At 48.6% G+C, this 14,688-nt stretch overlaps 1 protein-coding gene across 1 annotated transcript in view; it reads right to left on the bottom strand.

Annotated features, from left to right (window-relative positions):
- ttc7b (tetratricopeptide repeat domain 7B) overlaps positions 1-14,688 on the bottom strand; it is a 300,474-nt gene that overhangs the window by 99,586 nt on the left and 186,200 nt on the right. Inside the window, exon 18 of the mRNA XM_033027545.1 lies at positions 3,226-3,366. Within this exon, the coding sequence (XP_032883436.1) occupies positions 3,226-3,366 (141 nt within the window). The remainder of the gene's footprint in view (positions 1-3,225; positions 3,367-14,688) is intronic.

Here is a 14,688-nt window from a genome sequence, read left to right as displayed (position 1 = left end):
GTTACATTAGCTACCCTCCAATCCTCAGGAACTACTCCAGAATCTAAAGAGTTTTGAAAAATTATCACTAATGCATCCACTATTTCTGGGGCTACTTCCTTAAGTACTCTGGGATGCAGCCTATCTGGCCCTGGGGATTTATCGGCCTTTAATCCATTCAATTTACCTAACACCACTTCCCGGCTAACCTGGATTTCACTCAGTTCCTCCATCTCATTTGACCCCCGGTCCCCTGCTATTTCCGGCAGATTATTTATGTCTTCCTTAGTGAAGACAGAACCAAAGTAGTTATTCAATTGGTCTGCCATGTCCTTGTTCCCCATGAGCAATTCACCCGTTTCTGACTGCAAGGGACCTACATTTGTTTTAACTAATCTTTTTCTCTTCACATATCTATAAAAGCTTTTGCAGTCAGTTTTTATGTTCCCTGCCAGTTTTCTTTCATAATCTATTTTCCCTTTCCTAATTAAGCCCTTTGTCCTCCTCTGCTGGTCTCTGAATTTCTCCCAGTCCTCTGGTAGGCTGCTTTTTCTGGCTAATTTGTACGCTTCATCTTTTGTTTTGATACTATCCCTGATTTCCCTTGTTATCCACGGATGCACTACCTTCCCTGATTTATTTTTTTGCCAAACTGGGATGAACAATTGTTGTAGTTCATCCATGCAGTCTTTAAATGCCTTCCATTGCATATCCACCGTCAACCCATTAAGAATCAATCGCCAGTCTATCTTGGCCAATTCACGTCTCATACCCTCAAAGTTACCTTTCTTTAAGTTCAGCACCCTTGTTTCTGAATTAACGATGTCACTCTCCATCCTAATGAAGAACTCAACCATATTATGGTCACTCTTGCCCAAGGGGCCACGCACAACAAGACTGCTAACTAACCCTTCCTCATTACTCAATACCCAGTCTAGAATAGCCTGCTCTCTCGTTGGTTCCTATACATGTTGGTTTAGAAAACTATCCCGCATACATTCCAAGAAATCCTCTTCCTCAGCACCCTTGCCAATTTGATTCACCCAATCTATATGTAGATTGAAGTCACCCATTATAACTGTTTTACCTTTGTTGCACGCATTTCTAATTTCCTGTTTGATGCCATCCCCAACTCCACTACTACTGTTAGGTGGCCTGTACACAACTCCCACTAGCGTTTTCTGCCCCTTAGTGTTTCGCAGCTCTACCCATATCGATTCCACATCCTCAAAGCTAATGTCCTTCCTTTCTATAGCGTTAATCTGCTCTCTAACCAGCAACGCTACCCCACCTCCTTTCCCTTTCTGTCTAACCCTCCTGAATATTGAATATCCCTGGATGTTCAGCTCACAGCCTTGGTCACCCTGGAGCCATGTCTCCGTGATCCCAACTATATCATAGTCATTAATAGCTATCTGCACATTCAACTCATCCACCTTATTACGAATGCTCCTTGCATTGAGACACAAAGCCTTCAGGCTTGTTTTTACAACACTCTTACCCCTTATACTATTATGCTGAAAAGTGGCCCTTTTTGATTTTTGCCCTGGATTTGCCGGCCTGCCACTTTTACTTTTCACCTTGCTACCTATTGCTTCTACCCTCATTTTACACCCCTCTGTCTCTACGCTCACACATTTAAGAAACCTTTTCCCTTTAACTTCATCCTCCACTATCCCATTCGACACCCCACCCCCCTTATTCAGTTTAAAACCACCCGTGTAGCAGTGGCAAACCTGCCTGCCAGAATGCTAGTCCCACACCTGTTAAGATGCAATCCGTCCCTTTTGTACAGTTCCCCCTTACCCCAAAACAGATCCCAGTGATCTAAGAATCTAAATCCCTGCCCCGTGCACCAGTTCCTCAGCCACACGTTCAGGTCCCGTATCTCCCTGTTCCTGCTCTCACCAGCACGAGGAACTGGAAGCAAACCGGAGATAACAACCCTGGAGGTCCTGCTTTTCAGCATTTTTCCGAGCTCTCTAAAGTTCTAGGAACAAGAGCAGCGGCAGGAATTTTCAAGATCACAGGTTGGGACTTGCTGGGATGGTTTGGTTGCCTTCGTAGCTCTTATCCAAGGCTCGCTTGTAGCCTTCCCCCTGAAACTATCCTCCATGGTGCTTCATTGGTGTAAGAAAGGACTGCAGATGCTGGTAAAATAGCTGGTAGGCACAAAATGCTGGAGTAACTCAGCGGGTGAGGCAGCATCTCTGGAGAGATGGAATGGGCGAACGTCTCTCCATGGATGCTGCCTCGCCCGCTGATTTACTCCAGCATTTTGTGTCTACCTTCGGCGTCTCATTGGCCACACGTTGAAGAAACAGTCAGACAGCTTTACGCGGATAGGACAGGTTTGGAGGGAAATGGGCCAAACACGGGCAGGTGGGACTAGTGTCGCTGGGACGGGTTGGCTGGTGTGGGCAAGCTGGGCCGAAGGGCCTGTTTCCACGCTGTATCACTCTATGACTATGACGTATGCGACCGAACAGTGAAATTATTTTTGCATATATTACACACGCAGGCTGCGCCACGTTTTGGCGCCATGATTCAAAGTCCAAAGTCCGGTCGGCCCTCGCGCTCGATGTACGGGAGCAGATCCCGCGAACCGACGTCCCTCTCCTCTCCTCGCCTGTCCATGTGTTGGTAAAATTGTGGTCCCGAGCATCTCCTACCAGTCGACAACTCAGAGCTTCGTCCTGCCCCCACCCACCCACCTCTTTTTCAGTTTTCTTGCCCTCACTACAATCAGAGTGAAGAATGGTCCCGATCAGAAACGTCACCTATCCACGTCCGTCAGTGATGCTGCCTGAGCTGCCATGTTACTCCAGCACTCTGTGATCTGTGCACAGTTCCAGCATCTGTATTCTCTTGTGACTCTTTCACTAACCCCTTCCTCCACTCACCTGGTAAACACACCATGTGAAGCATTTCAGTGTAAAAAAGCTCTGCCTAAACATAACAGTCGCTGCAGTGCAATACATGATGAAATGCTCAATTATTTTACAGTGTGGTGTGTATATGTACATGTGTGTGTGTATGTGCATGCAGTGTGCGCAGTGTGTGTGTGCAGTGTGTGTGTGTGCGCGTGCAGTGTGTGCGCGCAGTGTGTGTGTGCAATATGTGTGCAGTGTGTGTGTGTGTGTGTGTGTACGTGTGTAGTGTGTGTGCAGGCAGCATGTGTGAGTGCATGTGCTTGATATAACAGAGCAGTGAGAGGGGGCAGGGAGGGGGGGGGGGGGTGTTTACCTGCGTGCAGCCAGATCTGGGCCAGGGTCATCCAAGGGTGCATGGGCCCCTGCTTGGGCATGCTGCTCTGCAGAGATGAGGCCACCTCCGACAGCGCCTGCTCCACTCTGGAGGCCGCGATCGACGTGGCGTGTATGGAGCCTGCAGGGGGAGCAAGAAAGGCCGTTAGCAGCGGGCTGAACGAGCGGGCGGCTCATCACCACCACACACACCGATGGGATAGACAATAGACAATAGGTGCAGGAGTGGGCCATTTGGCCCTTCGAACCAGCACCGCCATTCAATGTGATCATGGCTGATCATCCACAATCAGTACCCCGTTCCTGCCTTCTCCCCATATCCCCTCACTCCGCTATTTTTAAGAGCCCTATCTAGCTCTCCCTTGAAAGCATCCAGAGAACCGGCCTCCACCGCCCTCTGAGGCAGAGAATCCAGAGACTCACCACTCTCTGTGAGAAAAAGTGTTTCCTCATCTCCGTTCTAAATGGCTTACTCCTTATTCTTAAACTGTGGCCCCTGGTTCTGGACTCCCCCAACATCAGGAACATGTTTCCTGCCTCTAGTGTGTCCAAGCCCTTAACAATCTTATATGTCTCAGTGAGATGCCCTCTCATCCTTCTAAACTCCAGAGTGTACAAGCCCAGCCGCTCCATTCTCTCAGCATATGACAGTCCTGCCATCCCGGGAATTAACCTGGTGAACCTACGCTGCACTCCCTCAATAGCAAGAATGTCCTTCCTCAAATTATGGGACCAAAACTGCACACAATACTCCAGGTGTGGTCTCACTAGGGCTCTGTACAACTAGGGCTCTGTACAACTGCAGAAGGACCTCTTAGCTCCTATATTCGATTCCTCTTGTTATAAAGGCCAACATGCCATTCGCTTTCTTCACTGCCTGCTGTACCTGCATGCTTACTTTGGGATGGCACAGTACTCTACAGCGTCAGACTCCACAGTACATTACAGTCCTTGTGCCTTAAAAGCGACCTCTCTGCTTCTATGGCTGCTCTGTAATATACACTGAAGCTGTGGTCCACCTTGCAGGAATGCACATTATTCTTTAGTTGGGACGTCATTTTGTCTTTCCAATTTAGCTGAATTTGCTTGGAGTAAGTAACCTATAAAGTTACAGGCTAGACACAAAGTACTGGAGTGAGTGAGTGGGTCAGGCTGCATCTGTGGAGAACATGGATAGGTGACGTTTAGGGTCGGGACCCTTCTTCAAACTGAAGAAAAACAACTGGAGGAGAGACAAATCACTGCCGGTAATAGATGACCCGACTCCACCTCTCTGTGATTCCTCCTGCTCTCCAACTATGTTTTAACCCACAAGCCTCACAGCACCAGAGACCCGGGTTCGATCCCGACTACGGGTGCTGTGTGCGTTCTCCTCGTGACCGCATATATTTTTTCTGCGGGAGCTCCGGTTTCCTCCCCCAGTCCAAAGACGTACAAGCTTGTAGGTTAATTGGCTTCTGTAAAAATTGTCCCTAATGTGGAGGATAGAACAAGTGTATGGGGTGATCGCTGGTCGGCGCGGACTCGGTGGGCCGAAGGGTCTATTTCCGCGCTGTTACTAAACTAAACCTTCACTGGAGGTCATCTGCTGCCGGCCATGATTTGTCCCGCCCCTTCTCGCTTTCATTTGTTTCCCCGTTTCCGCCCTGCAATCAGCCTAAATCACGGTCCCGTCTAGGGTTGCCAACTGTCCCGTATTAGCCGGGATATCCCGTATGTTGGTCTGTCCTGTACGGGACCGCCCTTGTCCCGTATTTGACTGCTACTACTCGTGTCGAGGGGACTGTCGGGTCTGAGCGCCGCGTCCGGCCCCGCCTCACCCGTCCCGACATAGTGCAGCCCATGGAGTGCAGCAGCAGCAGCAGCGCCTCGCCCGTGGCCCCATCGGTCGGCAGCCCGGCCAGCTGTCCGACCATCGGACCTTCGCTTACCGACACCACCACCACCCTTCCTTCTCATGGCCGATCATCGGTTCATGAGTTGGATGGGGGCGCTGGACTTGATCATATTGTAGGTAGATAAAAATGCTGGAGAAACTCAGCGGGTGAGGTAGCATCTGTGGAGCGAAGGAAATAGGCGACGTTTCGGATCGAGACCCTTCTTCAGACTGATTAATAGAAACATAGAAAATAGGTGCAGGAGGAGGCCATTCGGCCCTTCGATCCAGCACCACCATATATTGTGATCATGGCTGATCGTCCCCAATCAATAACCCGTGCCTGCCCTCTCCCCATATCCCCTGACTCCACTAGCCCCTAGAGCAGTAAACATATGTTTACTTTGCCAGACATAGTACACGACCACGCTGCTGGGCGTGAATTTGAGCGAGTTAGTTTGAAGGTACAGGCACATAAATTAGGCTTTGCCATTAATTAAACAGCACGTTTTTCCAAAAACGTCTAAACACGTGAGGTCCTTCCTGCATTTTGTTAAAAACCTTGTGAATGGAACTGCAGACGGCTACAGACTCAGTAATTGAGGGTAACGAGGGATGAATGGGCCGCCATTCATTGCTTCTGAACCGGGAAGAGATTCATTGATAATTCCTCAATACGTCAGCCCCAGTCAAGGTTGACTTTCAGCTGAAGCCTTTGATTTAATCGCAGTGAAAATAACCCGCAGTCAATCCCGCAAGTGCACTGGTTTAACGGGATTTATTTTGGGCTAATTTTTCATGTAAACGCTGCCGACATTGGCTCTCTATTTTATTTGTATTTACTTTTTTGTAAATATTTTTATTAGAAGCATGTATACAAATAGTAATAAGCAACAATTTAATTACAGATTTCTTACATAGCTTCAATTGTTTAAATATTTTTAAAGAATAAAGATAAAGAGAGAAAAATACAAGAGAAACTATAAACTAATAGAGAGAAAAAGCAGACGAAAAAAGAAATTACAAATAACAAGATTGTGGAGATAGATCCAGGAGATATTAAGTATAATTATTCACCCAATCCCAAACTCAAGTTTCAACCCTGATTTTGTGTTAAACCAATTGACTTTTTTAAGAATTCAATAAATGGAGACTATATTCTAACAAATAATTCTGGTTTGTCAATTAAGACAAGTAGTAATTTTTCCAAATGGCTCTCTATTTTATTGCCGGCTTTGATTGAAAGATGTAGAGTGGAGACAGACTCTTTTGACCCACCGAGTCCACGCTGACCATCGATCACACTAGTTCTATGTGATTCCATTTTCTCATCCACTCCCTACACACACTAGGAGACAATTTACAGAGGACAAAAAACGCACGTCTTTGGGATGTGGGAACCGGAGCACCCGGAGGAAACCCACGCGGGTCACGGGGAGAACGTACAGCGCTGTTTCACCATCCGTCTGCTTTTAAAGGCCAGGGAAACAAAACCATTTAAATATTGAATTACAAAGCATTTGACTTTTTGCAGTGGAAAAAGGACACAAAATGCTGGTGTATCTCAACAGATCAGGAAACATCTCTGGTGAACATGGGTAGGTGACGTTTTGGGTCGGGACCCTTCTTCAGACTGATTGTAATGAGGTGGGGGGTGGGGAGGAGAAAGATGGAGGAGAGGTGCGTGGGGGGGGGGGGGGGGGGGGGGGGGAGAGGACAATTACAATCTGTCTGAAGAAGGGTCACGATTCGAAATATCGCATTGTCTATAAATATCCTCCAGAGATGTTGCCTGACCCGCTGAGTTAATCTGGCACTTTTTTTGTAAACCAGTGTCTGCAGGTACTACTACTGATTATAGTTGGGGGGGGGGGGGGGGTGGGGGGGAGAAATCTGGAAGAGAGGTGGGCTGGGGTGGCACGACAACTACTATGAATGAATGAATAGGTTTATGAATGAATAAGTTAATTGGCCAAGTATTCACATACAAGGAATTTGCCTTGGTGCTCCGCCCGCAAGTGATAACATGACAACATGACCCTTCTTGAGACTGATAGGCACAACAGAGGATGTACTTCCTGCAGCATTTGAGGAAGCACAATCTGCCACTGGCACTGATGGTCCAATTGACAACGTGATGTACAGTGACAGTTAGGAATGACACATAAACATTAATAATAAAACATTATCGATTAAACATGTGAATTGAATAAAATACCAGAGTAAAAGGAGGCTACAGATGTTTGGTTATTGAGTAATAATAATAATAATAATGGATGGGATTTATATAGCGCCTTTCTAATACTCAAGGCGCTTTACATCGCATTATTCATTCACTCCTCAGTCACACTTGGTGGTGGTAAGCTACTTCTGTAGCCACAGCTGCCCTGGGGCAGACTGACGGAAGCGTGGCAGCCAATCTGTGCCTACGGCCCCTCCGACCACCACCAATCACTCACACACATTCACACACATTCACACACAGGCAAAGGTGGGTGAAGTGTCTTGCCCAAGGACACAACGACAGTATGCACTCCAAGCGGGATTCGAACCGGCTACCTTCCGGTTGCCAGCCGAACACTTAGCCCATTGTGCCATCTGTCGTCCCAAGTAGAGCTACTACTCGTGGAAAAAAGCTGCTTTATGTCTGGCTGTGGCAGCTTTGACAGTCCGGAGTCGCCTTCCAGAGGGAAGTGATTCAAAGAGTTTGTGGCCAGGGTGAGAGGGGTCAGAGATGATCTTACCCGCTCGCTTCCTGGCCCTTGCAGTGTACAGTTCGTCAATGGAGGGAAGGTTGAAACCAATAACCTTCTCAGCTGATCGGACGATTCGCTGCAGCCTCCAGGTGTCGTGCTTAGTGGCTGAGCCAAACCAGACCATGATGGAGAAGGTGAGGCCAGACTCTACGATGACCGTGTAGAATTGGACCATCATTGCCTGTGGCAGATTGTGCTTCCTCAGCTGCTGCAGGAAGTACATCCTCTGTTGTGCCTATCAGTCTCAAGCAGGGCCGGTGCTAGGAATTGCGGGGCCCAATTAGAAAACTGATGGCGGGGCCCCTACTCTAGAAAAGTAAAAATTTATGTATGTTTATATTTCGTGTAGTTTCGGGAATTTTAAGGCAAGCTGGTTGGTGATTGGATGCAACCCCCTTAGAGACAGCGTTTGATTGGCCGCCAAATAAATTTGTCAAATCTGTAACAAAAATCGCTGGTCGGTGCGAACTCAGTGGACTAACTGGTTGTATCTCCAAACTAATCTGGTTGTATCTCCAAACTAATCTGGTTGTATCTCCAAACTAATCTGGTTGTATCAACCAGACTATCTGGTGGTATCTCCAAACTAAACAGTATAACATGCAGGTACATTCATTTAAAATTAAATTCAGTGCTTATTTCACATGATTTCTCACTGTGTAAAGCTCAATATCTGACCAATTTCTGTTTAACACGTTTGGTCTGCCGTGAGCATTTTTCGTTGCATCTCGTTGCATCTCCCCTTTTCCTAATCGGCCACAATTCAGATAATAGTCTACTTTCCTGTTTTTGCCATAAACCTCACATTTATCCACATTATACTGCATCTCCCATGCATTTGCCCACTCACCCAGCCTATCCAAGTCACCTTGCAGCCTCCTAGTTTAGAGGGGTTTAAACGGTTTAGAGATGTTTAGAGGGCTTCAGATGGGTTCAGGTGTGTTTACAATTGTTTAGAGGGGAATAGAGGGAAATAGGGGGGCTAGAGGAGTTTTAGAGGTGTTCAGATGGTCCCAGAGGGGTTTAGAGACGTTATAAGCCCCCCGTGAGAAATTGTATTTCTCTGAAATTGAAGATAGACATAAAGCTGGAGTAACTCTGCAGGACAGGCAGCGCAGCGACTTTAGAGAGAAGACCCTTCTTCAAACTAAACTGAACTCTCGTCGGTGAGATTAGTTGTGATTATCTGAAGAAAGGTCTCGACCAGAAACGCAACCCTCTCCCCAGAGCCCTTGCGCGTCCCGTTGAGCCACCTTCAACTTCAGAGCCAAACAAAAAACACAGAGTGCTGGAGGAACTCAGCGGGCCAGGCGACTGCCTCACCCGCTGGGTTTCTCCAGCATTTTTGTCTACCGCAAAACGTCAATGATTCCGGGAATGCCGAGGCGACAGTGTGAGAGAGCTAGAGAGAGACGAGATGGGGAGCGGGAGAGGGAGAGAGGGAGGGAGAGAGCAAAACACAAAGAGACACAACGTGGGTCGGTAGGTGAATGACTAACCTGCACACCAGGAAGAAGCCCCTTCTCGCGCTCCGGGGCCCTCACTCATGATGGTGAGTTTAAAGAAATTCTCAACGTGTCATCGATCTACATTACATCTACATGTAATTGTGTTTTAAACAAGTATTAATGACGCCGCGTGAATTTTATTCAAAGGAACACGACGTTATTAATACTTGTTCAAAACACAATAACATTTACTGAGGAAGGCGGATGGATGCATTGATGACATGATTGTATAACAACGAGTTAAGTACTTGCTGATAGGAAGTGCTAACAGTACTAGTTAACACATCGTTTGTGTCTGATGGCCGTGCAGCGGTTGTTATACACAAAGATCCTATAGTGGAGCTCTGCTAGAAGATCTTTGGTTATACATGTTCGTTTAAAAAAAAAATCCGGATGGCGAATTAAAAAAAACTTTAGTTAACAAAGAGAATTCGTATTTCCATACGAAGTACGGAACATTAGTGCGGGGCCCCCCTAGGCGCGGGGCCCAATTGGGAGCAATCGGTCAAATCGGCTTAAAACCGGCCCTGGTCTCAAGAAGGGTCCCAACCCGAAACGTCACCTCTCCATGTTCTCCAAAGATGCTGCCTGGCCTGCTGAGTTACTCCAGAACTTTGTTTCTTTTTTTATCTACATTTTTCTGTTGACTTGTCCCTATCCATAGACTTCTAATGAAGCCCCCCCATCTGATGTTCCAACACCTTGCTTTACATTCTTGACCTAATCCTATTTTTTTTTTTGTTCTCTCTGTTTTCCAGTAAACATTAACCCTCCGCTTGTAGTTCAAGTTTCACTTAATGCTTTCAAAGGACATTGGCTAGTTTTTATCGCCCATCCTTAATGCCCCTTGTTTAATCAGAGGGCAATTAAGAATCAAGACACTGTAGGCCTGAGTCATAGGGAGAGGTCGGGCAGACTAGGACTTTATTCCTTGGAGTGCAGGAGGATGAGGGGCGATCTTATGGAGGTGTATAAAATCATGAGGGGAATAGATCGGGTAGATGCACATATAACCATGCAAATGATTAGGCACAATTAGAAATAAGAGTGCAGAGTCTTTTACCCAGATTAGGAGAATCAAGAACCAGAAGACAGAGGTTTAAGGTGATGGTGGGAAGATTTAATAGGAACTTGAGGGGTAACTTTTTACACAAAGGGTGGTGGGTGTATGGAATAAACTGCTGGAGGAGGCCGCTGAGGAGGGACTTATGGGGGGGGGGGGGGTCCAGAACCAGGGGACACAGTTTGAGATTTAGGGGTAGGCCATTTAGGACTGAGATGAGGAAAAACCTTTTCACCCATAGAGTTGTGAATGTGTGGTATTATCTGCCACAGAAGGCAGTGGAGGCCAATTCACTGGATGTTTTCTAGAGAGAGTTAGATACAGCTCTCAGGGCTAACGGAATCAAGGGATATGGGGAGAAAGCAGGAACGGGGTACTGATTTGGGATGATCATATTGAATGGCGGTGCTGGCTCGAATGGCCTACTCCTGCACCTATTTTCTATGTTTCTGTCAAACATTTAAGAGACATTCGGACAGGTACATGGATAGGATAGGTTTAGAGGACATGAGCCAAGCATGGGAGGGTGGGCTGGTGTAGATGGGGCATGTTGGTCGGTATGGGCAAGTTGGGCTGAAGGGCCTGTTTGCACACTGTATGTCTCTGTAACTGCTTCACAGTGGGTCCAGAGCTATAAAAGTCTGAATGGACAAACTTTCCCACGGCCACATTTGTAAACCATAGAAAATAGGTGCAGGAGGAGGCCATTCGGCCCTTCGAGCCAGCACCGCCATTTATTGTGATCATGGCTGATCGTCCCCAATCAATAACCCGTGCCTGCCTTCTCCCAATATCCCTTGATTCCACTTGCCCCAAGAGCTCTATCTAACTCTCTCTTAAATCCATCCAGTGATTAGCTATCCTCCAATCCACAGGAACTGATCCTGAATCTATTGAACATTGGAAAATGATCACCAATGCGTCCACTATTTCTAGAGCCACCTCCCTGAGGACCCTGGGATGCAGACCATCAGGCCCAGGGGATTTATCATCCTTCAGTCCCATTAGCCTACCCAATACTATTTCTCGCCTAATGAAAATTTCTTTCAATTCCTCGACCCCCTTAGATCCTCTGTCCTCCAGTACATCAGGGAGATTGGTTGTGTCTTCCTTAGTGACAGGCTATCAAAATATGGAGGGGACCGGTGGACAGGGGGAACATAATTTTTTGGCGGCCACGTGCGCATGCGCACAGTCACACACACATGCGCGAGGCTTTGGAGGCTCAATCCAGCGCTAAATGCAGCTCAACTCTGCCTGTCTCGCCAGGTTAACCTACAAGCCCTGACGGGATACCAGCGCTGCTTCTCCGTATAGGCCATATTTCCCGCAAGCCCAGGCAGGTTAACCTGGCGGATCAGGCAGAGTGAGCTGGGTTTAGCGCTGCTTCTCTGCGCTGGCTGTGGGTCTGGGGGTACAGCTCCCATCTGACACCCGACCTCTCTGGCCACCCGTGGGGGGGGGTGGCACTCGGGTGAGGACGGGGCAGCGCCGGAGAGCTGGCCGGGGTCGATCCTGGCTGTGGATGAGGCGCAGGTCTGTGCCTCGTCTCCCTCCTCCAATCACCGCACTCTATCCTCAGTCCCAACCCCCCCCCCCCCCCACTCCTCCCTCCTCCAATCATCGCGCTGAATCATCATGTCCCGCCCCCATTGCCTGCTGACCGAGGTCTCTCTCGACCAATCGGCGCCCTCGATCAGCAGTCCCACCTCCACAGTCTCGCGGAAAGTGGAGATTTCACTTTGGGGGGGGATGTCCCCCACCTCTCAAAACATGGGGGGGATGTGTCCCCTCTGGCCCCCCCGGGTTTTCCGCCCCTGCTTAGTGAAGACAGATCCGAAGTACCTGTTCAACTCTTCTGCCATTTCCTTGTTCCCCATAATAATTTCACCCGTGTCTACCTTCAAGGGACCCACATTTGACTTTGCTATTCTTTTTCCCTTAACATATCTAAAGAAGCTTTTACTGTCCTTCTTTATATTCCTGGCCAGCTTCCCCTCGTACTTCATCTTTTCAGCCCAATTGCCCGTTTTGTTTCCTTCTGGGAAGAATTTTAAGAATAAGGAGTAAGCCATTTAGAACGGAGACGAGGAAACACTTTTTCTCACAGAGAGTGGTGAGTCTGTGGAATTCTCTGCCTCAGAGGGCGGTGGAGGCAGGTTCTTTGGATGCTTTCAAGAGAGCTAGATAGGGCTCTTAAAAATAACGGAGTCAGGGGATATGGGGAGAAGGCAGGAACGGGGTACTGATTGGGGATGATCAGCCATGATCACATTGAATGGCGGTGCTGGCTCGAAGGGCTGAAAATGGCCTACTCCTGCACCTATTGTCTATTGTCTATTGAAACCAGATGGGGTTTTTACAACCATGTCATTTTTTGTGATCACCATTACTAATAAGCTTTTATTTCCAATTTATTTAATGAGCTAATTTTGTATTATATTTTATATTCCGCCCCCCCCTCCCTGCCAATTTCCCGCTCCCACATTAGAACGCAGACCGCTCTGTAAATACTGAGACCAATGGCAGAACCACAACACTAAATTAAAAGCATTGGAGAAAAATCTGAGCTCGGCAAATTTGACATTCTACCAGACGTTATGCAATAAAAAGAAAAGAAACAACTTGCATTAACAGTTAAGAAGAACAATAAGTTATGAGAGATTGATAATATTCTGTGGCTTAGTAAGTTTACTGTGCAGTGCCCTGGGATGGTTCAGGTCTTATCTGGCAGACAGAACTATGTGTGTAAGCCTTGCTGGTTTTGAATTCTCCTCCGCTCCTCTGTCATATGGGGTTCCACAGGGCTCAATTTTACTTCGGAGTCACGTGAAGAACCCGCTCAGCGCGCATGCGCGGCATTAACGCCAGCAGTGCAACAGCGGCTGCAGCGGGAGGTAGGCGCTCCAGCTACAGAATGAAACGGACCGTCAGGTGAGTACCCCGAGGTCGGGTTTCTATTACAGGGGAGCCTTTTTCTGCTTGTGTTTTACAGGCAGAGAAAAAGGCTCTGGAACAAAACTGTCCCCCGTTCGAGGAGGAACGTATTCCGTCGGGGAGGGGGGCGGTAGGAGCGTTTACCCGGTGTTCCGCAATTCCCCGACACTGTGCCGAGCCCAGCCCGCTAGTACCTGAGCAGCGGGCTGGATGCATAGCCACCCGAAGAGGCATCCGGCAGGTGTTTTTCCCGATTTGGGACGGGACGTCTCTCCACCCGCACGAGGGGAGAGAGAGCCGCCTGAGCCGCTGGAGCGGCTCTCGGAGCAGGTGCCTGCGAGACGCGCTGCTTGAGGGGCGCTCTTGCTTCTACAAGGCACAAAAGCTCTAGAAGAACCTGTCCCCCGCTCGACTCCAGCGGAGGAGCGTTCCATTGCAGGGGGGGCAGTAACAGGCGGTAGGAACAATTACCGGGCGCTCCGCTATCCCCATCACCGCGCCGAGCCCAGTCCCGCTAGTGCCTGAGCTGCGGGCTGGATGTTTAGCCATCCGAAGAGGCATCCGGCCGGTGGCTTCCGACCTGTCGGAGGGGACGTCTCTCCACCCGCATGGGAGAGAGACAGCCGCCTGAGCCGCTGGAGCGGCTCCTGGAGCAGGAGCTCCTGCGAGATACGCTACGTGAGGGGCAGTCTCGCTGGAGGGTTCAGGCATACCCTCCAGTGCCTAGGCACTGCCCATCGCTTCCTCCTTAGTGTGGTTAGCTTTGGGGTGACCAGGGCTGGGCTGGTCATGAAGAGGGGGTCGCTGGCTGAAGAATTCGGGAGTATGCCAGGGGTGCAGGAACAGGAAGAGCTGCTGGGTGTGTGTGGACCGCTACGTGGCTACCCCATGTGCAGGAAGGCCATTAGAGCCTAAAAACTAACGGCCAGCGTTGACCACCTCTCCGACAGGCACCTACAGGAGCAGGTGGTTAATAAAGCTTAAAATGTACAGCTCCAATGAATTATAGTCCTTCAGTGCCGGCACTCAACAGCCAAATCTGGGGGCACGTCGGGACAAATACTCGGACCAGGAGCTGATACTGCAGCGGATCATCAGGCTCCTGACGTCAGCCATCACACCATTTGCTCGTTTTCTGTGGACAATACGGAGATGACCACTAACTAACAAATCACTCTCGCACTGTTGTGCAACACGCAGAGCGAGATAAATTACCTCCGTATATAAATCATAAGACCTGCCCTAAAATTCCGAATTTGGGTTGTGCTAAACCCCAGCCACTGAGTCAGCCTCACAGCTCTTT

The sequence above is a fragment of the Amblyraja radiata genome, chromosome 9, assembly GCF_010909765.2.
Source record: "Amblyraja radiata isolate CabotCenter1 chromosome 9, sAmbRad1.1.pri, whole genome shotgun sequence".
Lineage (NCBI taxonomy): Eukaryota > Metazoa > Chordata > Chondrichthyes > Rajiformes > Rajidae > Amblyraja > Amblyraja radiata.
This window is presented reverse-complemented; position numbering and strand designations above follow the sequence as displayed.